This window comes from Sorex fumeus, unplaced genomic scaffold, assembly GCF_029834395.1.
Source record: "Sorex fumeus unplaced genomic scaffold, SorFum_2.1 ptg000038l, whole genome shotgun sequence".
In the NCBI taxonomy this organism is placed as follows: Eukaryota; Metazoa; Chordata; class Mammalia; order Eulipotyphla; family Soricidae; genus Sorex; species Sorex fumeus.
The window spans coordinates 11,981,014-11,997,248 of NW_026606095.1; the positions used below are offsets into that span (position 1 = coordinate 11,981,014).

The 16,235-nt window shown below is 38.1% G+C and overlaps 1 protein-coding gene across 6 annotated transcripts in view; it reads left to right on the forward strand.

The window, feature by feature from the left end:
- Positions 1–16,235, forward strand: part of TRPM3 (transient receptor potential cation channel subfamily M member 3) — a 997,482-nt gene that overhangs the window by 621,415 nt on the left and 359,832 nt on the right. For all 6 annotated transcript variants that reach the window (XM_056118728.1, XM_056118724.1, XM_056118725.1 and 3 more), the window contains exons 2-3: positions 11,953–12,032; positions 13,276–13,480. In XM_056118728.1, the coding sequence (XP_055974703.1) occupies positions 11,953–12,032; positions 13,276–13,480 (285 nt within the window). The remainder of the gene's footprint in view (positions 1–11,952; positions 12,033–13,275; positions 13,481–16,235) is intronic.

The following is a 16,235-nucleotide window of genomic DNA, read 5'->3' on the forward strand; positions in this document are numbered from 1 at the left end:
GAATATGCCACGGGGAGCTTGCCAGGCTCTGTCGTGTTGGCAGGATACTCTCAGTAGCTTGCCAGGCTCTCTGAGAGGGATGCAGGAATCGAACCCAGGTTGGCCATGTGCAAGGCAAACTCCCTACCCACTGTGCTATTGCTCCAGCCCAGTAGAGACATAAGAGAATTTATTCTACTGGGTTATGACATTAGCTGATACAAACCTTTTTCATAATGCTTAATCACTGTAAGTCCAAGTTTTTTATTTAAATAATGAAATTTAACTTTATTATACAAAGTGAGATGAATACTGTATGACATACCTTATGTAGAGGCATAAATGTGAATTGTAGAATAATTTAAAATATAATGCTACTGCAAATAAATAATTTGCTGTATAATGAAAACATTTCCAAAAGAAAAATGAAAATACATTTAAAGTCATTTTTAATATTCCCTTGGGATTAACACTCTTTTATATATGCATATTATTTCTACATAAAAATGTTGAACTTATTTAGATGGAATTAATATAATATGGTCTATTAATAAAAGATGAGTCTTATAACTATGAAGAGTAAGTTATTTGAAACTTTTCCTAATCTAATGGTACAAATATAATCAAATTCTATGTTAAGGTTCAGATCATTTAAGTTTATAGGCTACAAAGTAAGTTTTAGTGCAAGTAATTTCAGTTCATAACAAATTGTTTCCGAAAGATGAATAATTTTGGGTGAAGAATCGATATTCCTAAAGAAACTATGTTTAAAATGGAGGGAAGAAAGAAGTGTGCTAGATTAGAAAATAAAATGCTTGTTGTGCCATATTATGCCATCCATTTCCACTTTGTATTTGCAGTGGAAATTGGATGGTTACAACTCTCGACATGAAAATAATTATAGTATTGTATGACTTTTCCCCCAATGAAAGTAGGAGCAAAATATAGAGGTGGGACAATAGTTGTGATTTATTCTATCTGACAGCTGACACCCAAGAATTTTGAAGAACACAATGCAGTATTTGGAAGAACAAAGTATATGCTACGTATTAGAGAGAGACCTGGTATTCCCACCGAACATATCAGTAATGGATCAATGAGGTTTAAAAGTGTGGAGCAGTTTGATGCTTTTGGTAAACTATCAATGATTTAGTTTCCAGGAACATGTTATGTCTGAAAGTTTGGTGGGAAACTAAGATAACTGAATAGACAAGAATTTCTTTAGTGCCAGACTTTGAAGGCTTTCAGTGCTGAACTAACCCCATCGTGGTGGAAATGAAGGACCCTTGAGAGTGTTTGCCAGCGATGAACTAATAATAGTTTTAGGTAGAACAATCAATGTGGAGGTAATCGGTTTAGTCATGTGGCTCTCACATTGTTTTGCATTTAGAACAATGGCAACTGGAAGTGTTAAAAAACACAGTTTATTCATTTTCAAGCATTAATATAAGAATAAGGTGGGCTTTAAAAGAAAATAATAAGGTGGGCTGGAGGGAAATAGTACAGGGGATAAGTCATTTGCCTTACACAAAGCTGACTCATGTTCAATCCCCACCAACACAGATCATTCTCTGAGCCCTGCCAGAAGTGATTCTTGAGCACAGGCTAGGGTCAAATCCAGAGCAAAAAGAGGTATAACTTACTCGTCCCTCCCTCTCTCAAACAAACAAAATATTAAATGTACAAATAAGATGATAGTATCAGGGGAACTTATATTTCCTACAGAGAGATTTTTAGGGAGGTACCCAAATGGACACTTTTAGTAGTTGAATCCATATTAATATACAAATAGCCTATAGGCGAATGCAAAGTCACATGTGAACAAATTACCTTTGGGAGATAATCTATTTTATTTGGGGAGTTATTTAAAAATGAACTTCTAAAACTATTTTTAGATAAGTAAATATCACGATGGTACCAAAAGTAATAACTGAAGCTTAGAAAACATGGACCCAATCCTTCTTAAATATCCCTTAGGCTCTGTGTTTTTATTATGTAAATTTTATTTATTATGCACAGGTTCTTTCCTGACCTGCTGTACTATTTCTTGAGCTCTTATTTTGATAAGAGCACTTTAATTGATGTGCAAGAATTAAAAATTGCACAAAAATTAAAGTGTGCGGATGTGCGAATGATGTGTCTAAGACTCCTATGCATCCAACTATTCAAGGTGTTGGGTTCTGCCCTCAGGAATGTATATTCTAGCGAGGGGCACGGGAAAAACATGAACATGGAAAGACATAATGTCAGATCACAGGAAGGGCTAGGGAGAAAGTAGAGGAAATTTAGAGTATCGCTGTATCACTGTATCACTGTTGTCTCGTTGTTCATTGATTTGCTTGAGTGGGCACCAGTAGCGTCTCCATTCATCCCAGCCCTGAGATTTTAGCAGCCTCTCCTTACTCGTCCTTCCCAACGCTGCTGTATTGGAGGCTCTTTCGGGGTCAGGGGAATGAGACCCGTTATTGTTACCATTTTTGGCATATCGAATACACTACAGGGAGCTTGCCAGGTAAGAGTAAGAGTAGAGTAGGTAATAAATAGGATGGTCCAGAAAGACCTCTCTTGGCTCTCTTGGTGGTCTAATGCATGGAGGGACCAAACTGAGATGTCAGATATGAAGCAGTCCTCGCAGAAGAAATAATGAAAACTTGTCTGGTCTCATTTGAGTAAGATCCCAAACAAGCTAGCAGTGTTACTTTGAAAGCCTGATTCTTCTTGTTTTACATTTTAAAACTGTATGTAGTCACCATGATTTACAGGACTGTCAATACTACAACATTCCAAGAACACAGAGAACCCTTTTCCCTCTTCCATTGTCTCAGAGTCCCCCACTGTTCTTCAAATCCCCTCCATTTACTCTTCCCAGCACCACCATGCTCCCACCTTCTGTCTCCCCATCTTCCCACCATGGTAAGCTCAGTTCTAAAGACAAGTTCACAGATTGTGTTGCTTTGGGCCACTTGTTATTCTCTTACTATGGTTCTTTATATTCCATGGATGAGGGAATTCATTCTGTTTCTGTCCCTCTTTCTGGCTGACTCACTCAGCACGATTCTCTACAGTTCCATCCACATACTGGCAAAGTCCATGATTTCATCTTTTCTTACAGCTGAGTACTTTTTTCCATAGTATCTCTATACCATAGTTTCTTTATCCAGTCATCTGATTTTGGATTTTTGGATTGTTTTCAGATTTGGGCTACAGTGAATAGGGCTGTAATGAATATCAGAGCACAAATGCCTTTCTGACTAATATTTTTAGAACTTTGGAGAAGATGCCAAGAAATGGAGTTGCTGAGTTATATGGGAGCTCAACTTTTTGTTTGTTTGTTTGTTTTGAGAAATGCCTTTACTATTTTCCAGAAAGAATTGAACAAGGTGACATTCCCAGTAGCAGTGGATGAGGGGTCTCATTCCCACACATCTATACCAGCACTTATTATTTCTATTCTTTTTGATGTATGCCAGTCCTACTGGTATAAGGTGATATTTCATTTTTTTGATTTTCACTTCCCTGGTATCTGTAGTGAAGAGCCTGTTTCTTAAGACCATCTCTCCCCTACCTAATCCCTAATACAAAGAAACTCTTTTTCTAGACCTTCAGTTGGTCAGTACATATCAATTCTATCCACTCCCTATTTTGTAGGGGCTGGAGCGATAGCACAGCGGGTAGAGTGTTTGCATGCAGCCAACATGGCTGACCCGAGTTCAATTCCTCCACCCTTCTCGGAGAGCTCAGCAAGAGTATCTCACCCATACGACAAAGCCTGGCAAGCTCCCCGTGATGTATTCAATATCACAAAAATTTGTAAGTCTACAACTCTACCTCATGGTGTTTCACTAATAAGAATTTTTAAAAAAAATTGTTTTGTTAACCCAGCTCTATATCATACTTTTTTTCTCAACGTCAAATGATCACTAGAAGAAAAAGCTCCAGGCATATTTATAATGTGCATTTCCCGGATCAAAATTAATGTTTTTCTTGAAAAAGGTTATATCTTTCCTGTTGTTGTTTAGGACAGTGGTGCTCAGGGCTTACTCCTGGCTCTGTGCTCAGAGATAACTCCTAGTCTCAAGGGATCATGTGGGGTTCCAGGAACCAAATCCACACTGTCTTCATGAAAATCAAGCACCCTACCTGCTGCACTATCACTTCAGCCCTCAATCTTTTTTTTTGAGTCTTGTAACTGAAAATCTTTTAGAATATTCTATTTGAGTATGATTTTTCAAAATGATAAAAGAAGAGGAAGGGAACTAAAGATTGTAGTGGAGAATAATCACAGTTTCTATTACACTTGTGATTTCTTCTTGTTAGTATTCAAATTATATTCTCTCTAAACTGTATATGAAACAGACTGGTAATATATCCTGTCAGGAGTTGCATTGTTGGGTGATGCACATGATTTTCAAAAGATCCATATGGCCCAGAGCCACAAGTCTCTTTGGAACTAATTACTTTCTTACATCAAAGGTCTTGAAGATCATTGTGACCTCAGAGGAAAACATGGCTGTACCAACTTTACCTGAGGTTTCCTTTTTCTCTTAAACGAAATGCCCATTTTTCTGGAAAAAAAAATTTTTTACGCTAGAAATATTTTATATAATCTATATTGTGAGTCTCTCAGACACTATGTTTTTCCTCCTCCCTTTCTTATTTTTTTCTCTTCCTTATTCTTCCCACCCCTGCTCTGTCTCTCTCCTTTAAAGCCTAGAAAAGTTATCCTATACATTACAAAATTTGACTCTCCAAATAGTCCTCTTGTGACCTTTAACTGAAGCCATACTGACCTGTTTCATGAGTTTTACTTTCCAATAACTTCCTATTTTCATAAAACAAAGTTTAAAAGAAGGAAATTGATTAAAAGGAGAAGCGGGGGCTGGTGCAATAGCACAGTGGGCAGGGCGTTTGCCTTGCATGCAGTCGACCCTGGTTTGATTCCCAGCATCCCATATGGTCCTCGAGGACCTCCAGGAGTAATTCCTAAGTGCAGAGCCAGGAGTAACCCCCCTGTGCATTGCCGGGTGTGACCCAAAAAGAAAAAAAAATGGAGAAGGACAAGCACTGGGTGATTTTAGTCGTCTGTGGTGGATACAAGAATATAAACAGTATTAATTGTTAACACACTTCAGGGTAGAGAACAGAGAGCACCAGAATGCGGGAAGGATAGTAGAAGGACAGAAGGTGATATGGGGACATGTGAGCAGCTTGATGGTGGTGAGGTCAGGTAATTGTATACACCAAGACCACAAATATCAAGACTATTAAAACATATAACCTAAACAAAAATAAAACATTTTAATTATATGTAAATCTTTTGAAGCAAGTCATAATTTTCTGGCTATAAATATATGGCTTGGGTGTTGAAGGGAAATCTGGAAAATAAGAAAAGAAAACAGAAGAAAACAAATAAATTTAAAAAGGTTAGGGTCCCAATTATGAACAGCTTTTTAACTGGGTTTCTCACTATGGTTCAATTAAAAAATATTTTTAAAGAAATAATAGAAAAGCAAAAAGAGGTGTATCAGTGTCTTCTCAAGCCTTTGCTTTTCATCTTCACTTACCTTCTTATGGTCTGTTTTTCTCACATAACAACATAAGAATGGATTTCTCTACATAGTTAACATTCTGAAACCTGAGTTTCACCTTCAGATGTTGTGAACCACAGTTCAATTAGCTTCATATTGAAGAATTTTCCATTCGTTTTCAATTATCCTGTGTTATAAAGTATGCTGCAGTGAACATCTTGTGTGTTTGAATCTCTGCTGATTCCTTCAGACTGCCTTCTTGGCTCTGTCACAGCTGCTTGAAATAAGGCAATTACTAGGTTTGAGTTTGCAATCAGCAAAGGGACTTCTCCACTGTGTGTTTAATGCTAAAGGTACTTGTTTGCCATAATGTTTCCTCCGTTGAAGGCTTGAATGTCACCAAGCAGTTTATTATCCCTTAACTTTAGGGAATTCTTGATGAGACAACAGAAGATTTCGTAGAAATTTGACGTAGAAGCAAAAAAATAAAAAATCCAAACACCAGATTCAAGTTTGAAATGGATCCTTCCATGTACATCACAACTCTGTCAGGGGCCACATGACACTTTGAGAGAAGATCCTGGAGAAATGAACATCAAAGCATTCTTGGGAACTTACAGTCCTCACGGTGACCTTGAATTTCACCTCTCAGCTAAACTGTATAATGTTCATCTCTTTCAGAAACGAAGGACTTTCATATCAGTGTTTTCAAAAGCAGTTTTGGTGTGTTGAGATTTGAGCTCTTTGCTGAGCCCAGTTTCTTCACTTCTGTAGTTCAGAGAAAGCTTGATCTGGAAAATCCACCCACGGATGGATCTGGAAAGCCCCCATCAGTCTGTGAGCCAGCATCTCTCAGTTGGATGAGCCTAGAAATAGCTGCAGTCTGCTCCCCTACGCAGGAGTGATCATAACTCATCTTTTTATTTTTAAATAGGGAAATAGATTTTCTAATCACATGGTTGCAGTTAGTATAGTGGGTAGGGAGAGGGGAGGACCCGCAAGACGTGTAATCAAACAACTTTGATCATTTTTGAAGTCGGGGAAGATCATTCACAAATTCCAGTTTGATTTTCTTGGTCTCCTGTTCGGCATCCAGCTTTGACATGTGGCATTTCTAGCTGTTCTCTGAAAAAGAAATGCTATCGTTCGATTCTTTAGAGACAAAAGAACAATGCTGCTTGTGTGTCCAAATCACTGAGAACATTCATACACTGTTTCTTTAGAAGGATTTGCTTTCCGAAGTCGAACTTTTCAGAACTCAGTACACCTTATCACACTTTCTCAAACCTTCTCTCTGAAAATGGAAAAAAAAAAAAAAGCCGGAGTGGGGCTGGGGAGGGGGCGTGGGGAAAGGAACAGGGGAGAGCCTGTCAGGACTTGTGCCAGTTAAATCCGATCTCTCCAGGGATTTGTTTTTCTGGCGTCAGATTAAATGTTCAAATCAAGCCTTGTTTGAGGGCTGAGAGTGAATGTCCAGGGGATTCTTAGTGTGTCTAATCCCGAAGTGGCACATTCCACGAGGCTAATCTGCCCAAATTTATTGCTTACTTGAAACGTCTTTGGGGGAAGAGCCAGGCAAGTGACTTTTTTTTTTCCAGTGGGCGGTCATAAGAGCATTATTAACAGGATGACCAGCCCCAGTCGCTGCAAAATGAAAGCAACATTTGCTGCTGTGGTTCTGCCTTTTGCCACCACCAAGTCTGTGCTCAGGTAAAAGGATTTCATCTAACTTGCCTTTTTTTTTTTTTTCACTCAAATAGTGAATGAATCTGGGAACCTGGAGAAACACCAAAGGAATGTCCAGGGAGGTGCTGAGGGAAAGGAAAAAGACAAAACGGAACCTAGACATTCAGTCCTTTTCGGACTTTGGTTTACTGTTGTGGTTAGCACAGAGTGTACATGTGGAGTATAATAATCGCAGACTGGGGAGCATCGGTCAGTTTTGCTTGTAATTTGCTCCTGGAGTGGGAAGACTCTCTCAAGTTGCAATTGGTCTGAGTTGATGCCGTTCTGTTAAATGGCCCTGGGAAGGGTTAGGTAGCATTTGCTGAGACTTTGTGGAGTCAGATCTCATATATTTTCCATATATATACTTGCTAGCCATTCTTGCCCGGATAAGTTCTTGATCTTGTAGCTAAGTGAAAAGTTATGAAATCCAGAAGCTGAAGGTAAGTAGTTAGAGATAAAATAATGTATTGGACTAATATTTTTAACAAGGCCTTTGTGGAAAAAGATTTTTTTAAAAGTGTTAAACTTTAAATTTAAATACATTTATTTTCTTTCTAATTTTGTTTTTCAGATATTTTGTTGGTTTATAGTTATTAGCATATTTTAGGAACTAGATATTTGATGTATGAAATTAGTACTTTGCTTTGGGGTAACCATTGTACTTTGTGCAAAATGTTAATGTCATCTATTTTTTTTTGTTTGAATAAGATGTCCTTTAATTATTAGCCTCTGAAAATTACTTCCTTGTTACACATCACACATGACTGATAATGCAGAAAGACAAGAAAGAAAATAGCTGTTCACAAACTCAGTCAGGGTTGTGTGACCATTGTACCTTTGAAAAGGAATGTGAAAAAATAATTTTCTTATGGCCAGTAGAAGTCCTTTTTTTATGAATACACCGAACTTCCAAAGTATATTTTAAAAGAAAATATTTTAGAACATAGAGTCCACTGGAACTTTGCATTAGAAGAGAATTAAAGGGTCAGCAAAAAACATGGCATGTCAAAACTATTTCATGCTTTCTAATAGCAGGGATAGCCATTCTGTACTCACTTAGTTGGATATTGAAGCCAAGTATAAAGCTTCACACAGAGCATTTCAAAGCCTTGGATCAAAAGGAAAGGGAATTAGTTTAGGGAACAAGTTAAACCATGATTATACATCAAATATGCCCTCTCCAAGAAAATAATTTTAAAAATCGACTGTCTGTCCACACTGAAGACCTGAATAAAAACGCAATAAAGCAGAGCCCACAATAGAGCAAATTATATTTTGTAGAATTCCTAATTCATATGTTTTATATTCTTTCTATTAAGCATTATACTTTTCTTCTCAAAAGAGGAATCAAGTTCAATTGAATAATGGAAAGCTTTTTTATATTACACTTCTTTCCCCCTTCCCAACCTTAATTTTCTGTGTCATTGACAGGGAAATGGTTAATACGCTAATAATAAGACATAGAATCCAATCCTTCATTTCTTCCCTAACAATGAGGTAACTTTTCACTCTTGTGAAGATAATTTAGTTGTGAAATTGTTCAAAAGTCAAATACTTTATACTTGAAGATGAGCAATTTTTATGTAGTTTCTTACTGCAGAACATGTGATTAAAACTTCTAAGGCCTCCAAGTGGAATTGGGAAGTTATGTAGATGCCCTTGGGAAGTAGAATCCATCTGTCATGGTTCCCCATATTCTCAAGCTGGGAATTCTGTGGTGATTACAGTTCTTTGTCATACCCATTATAGTGATATCCTTTTATTTTTTAATTTTATTTTTTCATATTCTGATGTTTTTTTAATGTCCCACCTAATTAGTTACCGAACGAGGAAGAGCAGACAGCAAAGTTTAGCTACTATATGGACTATACAGTTGAAATGAGGAGGGCAGAGTCATAACTATAGATTGGTTTGAAGACATGCCCTTAGAAATCCAATTCTGCACAAGTACTATGACCTCCGAGGCACACCCAAATGGCACTGACCTTATCAATAGTATCTAGGTCAATAATTTCTCATATGAAGAGGCACTTTAGCAGTGGGTAAGAATGTGAACTCTGGCATTTCTTTTATTTCTGGTTTGTCATATTTCTCTTAGATTCCTCATGTTCAAATTCTGGCCATAAAATTCACTCACTGCACCTCTCTAACTCAATTCTTGTTGGGAGTTTCCTCTCATGATTCTTATAAAAAAAAATCCATATTCTATAAGATCCATAAATGATCCATGGAAATAATACATATTCTAGGCACTGTGAGAAAGAACAGATATGCATTATTACTACTGAAAGAGTTCCTCCTAAATCCCAGGCACTTTTTCTGAATCATCAACGTTGATTCCTACATAGATAACTGTGATCATCCCTGGGGAAGTGAAATAATTGTTCTTTATGCCACACTAATGGCCTACCAGGTTTTCTGCGGGTATATCATTTTCAATGCAAAGTCAGATCACTTTATATCAGATTTTCAACAGAAATATCTAACACTCCTGACTTTTCACCTGAAATTTTAGGACAGAAACCATCGGTCTAAGTTATTTGTCTTAAAATATGAGGAAGATATAGCCAAGCAATTATATTTAATGTTATTGTCGTGGGCCATATTGCAGATGGAGAAAACAGAATTATGGAAACCTTGAGCTTGTCCAAGTCACAGAGTCTCACAGCACTTTTATTTGGAAGGTCGTATTTCCTGCAGTCTTTAGGGGCTACTTCTGACTCAGTACTCAAGGGTTACTCATGGCAATGCTTAGGGGACCCTATGGGACTAGGGATTAAGCCCAGGCCTTTACATGATAAGTATCCACTCCACTCCAGTTTGTTGAACTCTTTTCCCAGCTCTACAGTACTTTTTTCTTCTGTGAACCTCAAGCTCTGCTCATCATCCTGCTATTTTCTGCTCTCTGCCAGGGAAAACTGAAGTACTGAAATCCCAGACCCTATTCCCCAAAGATTCTGAACACTAGCCAACTTGGGTCACAAAGAGAAAAAAGTAGAGTGTACTTTCCCTTTCTGCTTCCCAGGTGTAGGGAAAGATGGTTTCAAGTGTCCACTAAGGAATATTTTTACCTTCTTTCTGCCAAGAGATATTATCAATGAAAGTATTCAGTGTCTAGGAAAAATCACAGCCTGTGAATAGTTTGGCTTCCAGCCTTTTCACAAAGATAAAGGCTCATTATCTATGCTGCTAAGCTAGTTTCTGTTGCAAAAATGTAGTCCCTAGCTTTTCCTCTATCTTTGAGAAGGAAAAACCTTTGATAAGGCATACTGAGATTTTTCTCAAACCCAGCTGACCAAAAAGACCGCAATGCTATTTTTGTGGTGTGAGTGTGCAAAGAACCCTCCAAACCCCCAACATTTCTGAGGCAGGGTAGGTTCTCACTTTCATGAGAACAATACATAGATTCAGAAATCATGCAACCTGACTATTACCATGACAGAAACAGTGCACATTTTTTAGTGTTCCTCCAGAATCCACTCTTATTGCTACATTTAAAATGCATATTTCTGTAAGTACCAAACAGCTACTACCTTCCATGCCATATATTTGCATGAGCTTCCGCTGGAGAAGAAAAGGGGAGGTATACCTTTAAAGGGCTGAAGATGATCCAGACCTTCTCATAGTTTATACCTTTGGGTCTCTGGCAAAGTCGATGTTAATTTTGATTACCAAAGAGGGACTGTAAGAGTTAACTCTGGTCACTTACACCAGCCAAATAAACAGCTCAGTTGTGCTTTGACCCTGCATATTTTTCAAGTGTGAACTTAGTACTGGTGTTAGAGTTGAGAGAAGGCGGACATTATAGAAATAGTACTCAAGTTGTGTTAGTAATTTTTATCCGAACTGCTTAGAGAAGGAATCCTTTGTGTCGTTAACGAGCACTGGATTTCATCAGAGATTTTTCTACTATTTCAAATGCTGGGTAGCAAAGGAGGTAAAGGGGTAAAAAATGGAAGGTCTGCTGAGAAACAAAGGTGGTACAGTTTCCTGGAACGTCCTTTATCTGTTTGGGAATGCATCTCAGTAAAGCTTCTGGGTGGACAGTTTCAACAAAGTCCTTTGGAAAAGACTATGTTCTGTGCTTAAAAACTTGTGGAACAATTGCAGCAAAGGGCTATCTTCCTCCCTTCCAAAGGTACTACCCATGAAATTTAGAATATGATGAAGACGTTTATCTTCTTTGTACTTCATTTCCATTTCTTTCTTTTCTCCCTTTGTATTTAAGCATTGCTAGTTTGGACTTTAGAAGAAGCATGATGATAAACCAGGGCTTTTGTGTTGTACTTTTCTCAACATTTTTCTTTCTTTCCACAAGGAAAACCTAATAGAAGTGTCTGCCATGAAAGATTTATTTGTTTGGAAGGATTTCTTCATACCACTGCCTGCTTTTTCTAGAGAGGATTATCAATATGTTTCTATGTTTTTTATTGTCTCTGAAAATAGTGTTGTCCTCTGCCCGTCAGAAGTCACAGTGAATTTGCATCTGGTTCCATCTCTACCATTTTTTAAAGTGTTCATCTGGGAGACTAATCCAGGAATAGTTTATTCTGGGGTGTGCAAATGTTTGTGTGTGAAATAATCATAATTTCATTTTGTTTATGAGCTATTAGTCTATTTTAAAAGCTAGTCTATTTTACAGTTATGAAATCTTGCTTCCTACTTAAAATACTTGAGTTTTATTTCACCTTTGCTTTTTCTTTTTTTTTTTTTTCAGGCTCAAAAATCCTGGATAGAAAGAGCATTTTATAAAAGAGAATGTGTTCACATCATACCCAGCACCAAAGACCCCCATAGGTAATCTTGCTCTCTCTGTAATGTATCAGAAACATGGAGTATCAATGGGAGGAACAAAACAATAGGAATTCCTGTCCTTTGCAAAGAAACTAGTGTCAAATTTAAATTTATCTTTATTGTTTCTAAAACATCTTTGGATCCTGTGTGTGTGTGTGTGTCTCTGTAAATTCTATAGAAGACAGTACAGAATAAAAAATATGCTACTTAGGAAGAACCTAACAATAATCTATTAAAAAAAGTTTATTTGTTTATTTAGCATGGCTAAAAACATGGAAAACCAGTATTTTCCATTTTTTAATATTTTCCTTTTAAGTATCTTATCAAAATGCTTACTTTGTTCCCACTAACATGTTTAGATACTAAGTCATATGGACTATCTATGTAAAGTATTGAGCAAACTAACTAATCTTCAAGTCTATAATTTTTAAATCCTAAAATTGATACCAATCATTAGTGTTTATTAAATGGTAATTATATAGCAGTGTTATTACTAATAGTCAAAGTAAAGTATGAAGAATATTTTCCTGATGTGAGGCATAAATTTTAAGCTTTTTGATATGTCATGAATATTTTCTCCTTTTTTTAAGCCTGAACCATTTTTATATCAATTGGGAAAAGCAAGTTAGGTTGTGACTTGTATATGAGTAGTATTTTATTTACTTGGATTTTTAATTTTTATTTAATATTTTAATGCATATTCTCTTTGAGATGTGAAAGGAGAGAAATAAGAAATAATTAAACTTAGAGGGTTTTTTTGTTCATAGACTCTAATCCTAAATAATACAGCAGAAGTTAGACTGGAGCAATAGTGCAGTGGGTAGGGCACTTGCGTTGCAATTTAACTAACCTGGGCTCAATCACTGGTAGCACACATGATTCCCTGAGCACTGAAAGAAGTGATCTCTGAGTGCATAGCCAGAAGTAAGCCCCAAGTATTGTTGAGTATGCCCCCCCCCACAAACCAACAATAACAAAAAAAAATTAGAAAGAAGTCAAAGAAAAGGGCAGGAAGGGACAGAAGCATCTTACTGTTTATACAGATAAAGAAAGCCAAGGAAGTTATAAAAAATATGTATGTTAAGCAAATTCTGTGTTTATTTATAGTGTTATACCATCGCATAATGGGATTCCACCTGAAAATTCTTTGAACTGCCTCTGCTTGTGGATTTCCCCAGTACATTCCTTTAAGTGTGATTCTAATGATGTCAGCTCATGGGGTTCATCTTGGATTCTTGTGTTATAGGTGTTGCTGTGGGCGTCTCATAGGCCAACATGTTGGCCTCACTCCTAGTATCTCCGTTCTCCAGAATGAAAAAAATGAAAGCCGCCTCTCCAGAAATGACATCCAGTCTGAGAAGTGGTCCATCAGCAAGCACACTCAACTCAGCCCAACAGATGCTTTTGGGACTATCGAGTTCCAAGGAGGCGGCCATTCCAACAAAGCCATGGTAATTGGATAAGCCATTTCGTGAAGTTCCAAATTCTATCTCAAGTCCTACAGGGAAGTGCAGGAGAGCTGAAGATTTGTTCCATAGACCTGATCCCCACACTGCCCCTAGCTGTCTGGAGGACCTGTTCTAATTGGATGTCCCCTACATGTCTCTGCTCTTCCTTTATCAAATGGGATGGGGAAAAAAATCTTCCTCCAAGGATATCCAAAACAGCTTTATGAAATCAGACACAATAACTATTGTTATTATTCATAATAACAAAGTGTTCTAGCGTTAGCTGCTGTTCATTGTGTCACTTTCTTGGTCTCATTCTTTAAGACATAAATGTCTTACCAACTTTTTTGATGCAAAAAGAAAATTTTTTTTCTGTAGATAACTAACATTTTTCTCAATCCAAGTTAAAAATGATTCTCCCAGATATGACTTTTCTTCTCTGTATTAACAGAAATCTTTCTACCCAAAATGACTCAGGAAATCCTCGAAGCAACTATTTCAATAATGCTTTTTGAGTATGTGTGCACATATATATGCATATATATAAATATATATATGCATATATATATAAATATATATGCATATATATGCACACATACATGTATGTATATGTAAAATATGTGTATATCTATCTCACGGTCATGGTCACAGTCCTCCCGTTTTTCATCGATTTGCTCAAGTGGGCCCAGTAACGGCTCCATCATGAGACTTATTGTTACTGTGTTTGGCATATCAAATACGTCACGGGTAGCTTGCCAGGCTTTGCCGTGCAGGCGAGATGTATATCTATCTATATATATAAAATTTAAAGGGGATGTTGTGAAATATACAGTTTGCTTTGAATTGTGCTTTCATCATGGATCTCTCTCCCACTCTGGCTGACATATTTTGTCAGCAATAAGTGTACCAGAGAAGCTATCACAATCACGATCATCCTGTTGTTCATCAATTTCCTTGAGCAGGCACCAGTAACGTCTCCTTCTTCCTAGCCCTGAGATTTTAAAAGAGCCATTTCAATGCTCTTTCAGGATTAGGAGAATGAGACCCATCATTGTTACTGGTATTTGGCATATTGAGTACGACACGGGAAATTTGCCAGACTCTGCCATGCAGGCAGGATACTTTCGGTAGCCTGCCAGGTTCTCCAAAGGAAAAAATAAGATGTCGCGCGTGCTTCCAGGAGCTGGGTTTTATAGTCTCTGTGTCTTGGCCATTGATGGAACCAACCTGGCGCTGGCGGCAGCTGGTGGGTGTGATGCCTACCTACTGGAAGATGGGGGGGTCTAGCTGGAGAAGGCCCAGTCCCAATCCAAGTAGGCTTGGAGACCTCAGCCCCAGGACCTGCATGCATGGGTTCCTCTGCCAGTTCTTTCATGCATGAGGCCCATCCGGACGTGCGGAGAGTGGTCCCAGCACGGCCGTGGCTATGGAGGTCCTCAGCTGCTGTATTGCAACAAGTTTAATTCTAACTAGAGAGAGACAGAGAAAGAGAGAGAGACAAAGAGAGAGAGACAGAGAGACAGAGATATGAATGGTGGAGAAATGGATGTACCTGTTTCAGATGTACCATGGAGCTTTCTGAGTTTGGAGAAGAAATTTTGCTGAGAGAAGCATACTGAAAAATGCAGGAAAGTCACATCACATCAGTTACAACCTAAAAATGTTCAATAATTCCACCTCTCATCTCTTTTTCTCTCCCTTCGTTCCCTCCTCTCAGCAGTATGTTCTTCACCAAGAATGGCTGACTAAGCTATTCTCACCATTCTTTGCTAAGAAAATTAATTCTGAAATATAGATTAAAATAAAGCCAATATGTGCTATGTATCGGGGGAAAAAAGAGTCTGTAATCTCCGGCACGGTCAGGCAAAACAATGAAAAGGCTACTTAGTCTTGGCCTGCATAGACCCAAGGGAAGTGGAGATTTGGCGACTTCCTCATCTACCGAGGGTTTGTAGTAGCTTATCCTGAGATAATTCAGGGTTCCTGTTTAGCCCAGTATATGAGATTCAACAATGCGTTAAATAAAATGCAAGTTTCCCTACATGAAAATTTTTTCTAATTAAAAAAAAATGGCTTAGGGTACAAAACTCATTCCAGAGTGACAGACCCAGAGCCTCCATAGGGTGCTAGAGTGGGTACAGTTGTCTCAGATCAAGACCAGAAACATACTTAAGTTACTTGTTAATTGTTGCACTATAGCCCTGTCCTCCCGTTGTTCATCGATTTGCTTGAGCAGGCACCAGTAACGTCTCCATTGTGAGACCTCTTGTTACTGTTTTTGGTATATCAAATATGTCCCGGGGAGCTTGTCAGGCTCTGCCATGTGGTCGGGATAGTCTCGGTAGCTTGCCAGGGTCTCCAAGAAGGGTGGAGGAATCAAACCTGGATCAGCTTCATACAAGGCAAACGCCCTACCTGCTATGCTATTGCTCCAGCCACTTGTTAATTGTTAGTCACTGTCACGGTCCTCCCATTGTTAATTGATTTGCTTGAGCGGGCCCAGTAACGTCTCCATCGTGAGACTTGTTGTTATTGTGTTTGACATATTGAATATATCACGGGGAGTTTGCCAGGCTTTGCCGTGTGGGCAAGATACTCTTGGTAGTTTGCCAGGCTCTCTGAGAGGGATGGTGGACTCGAATCCAGGTCAGCCGGGCTGGCTGTGTGCAAGGCAAACACCCTACTGCTGTGCTATTGGTATATAAAAATTTTTGTTTGTTTTGGGAGATTGATTTTGCTAGGCTACGCTTGGCAGTTT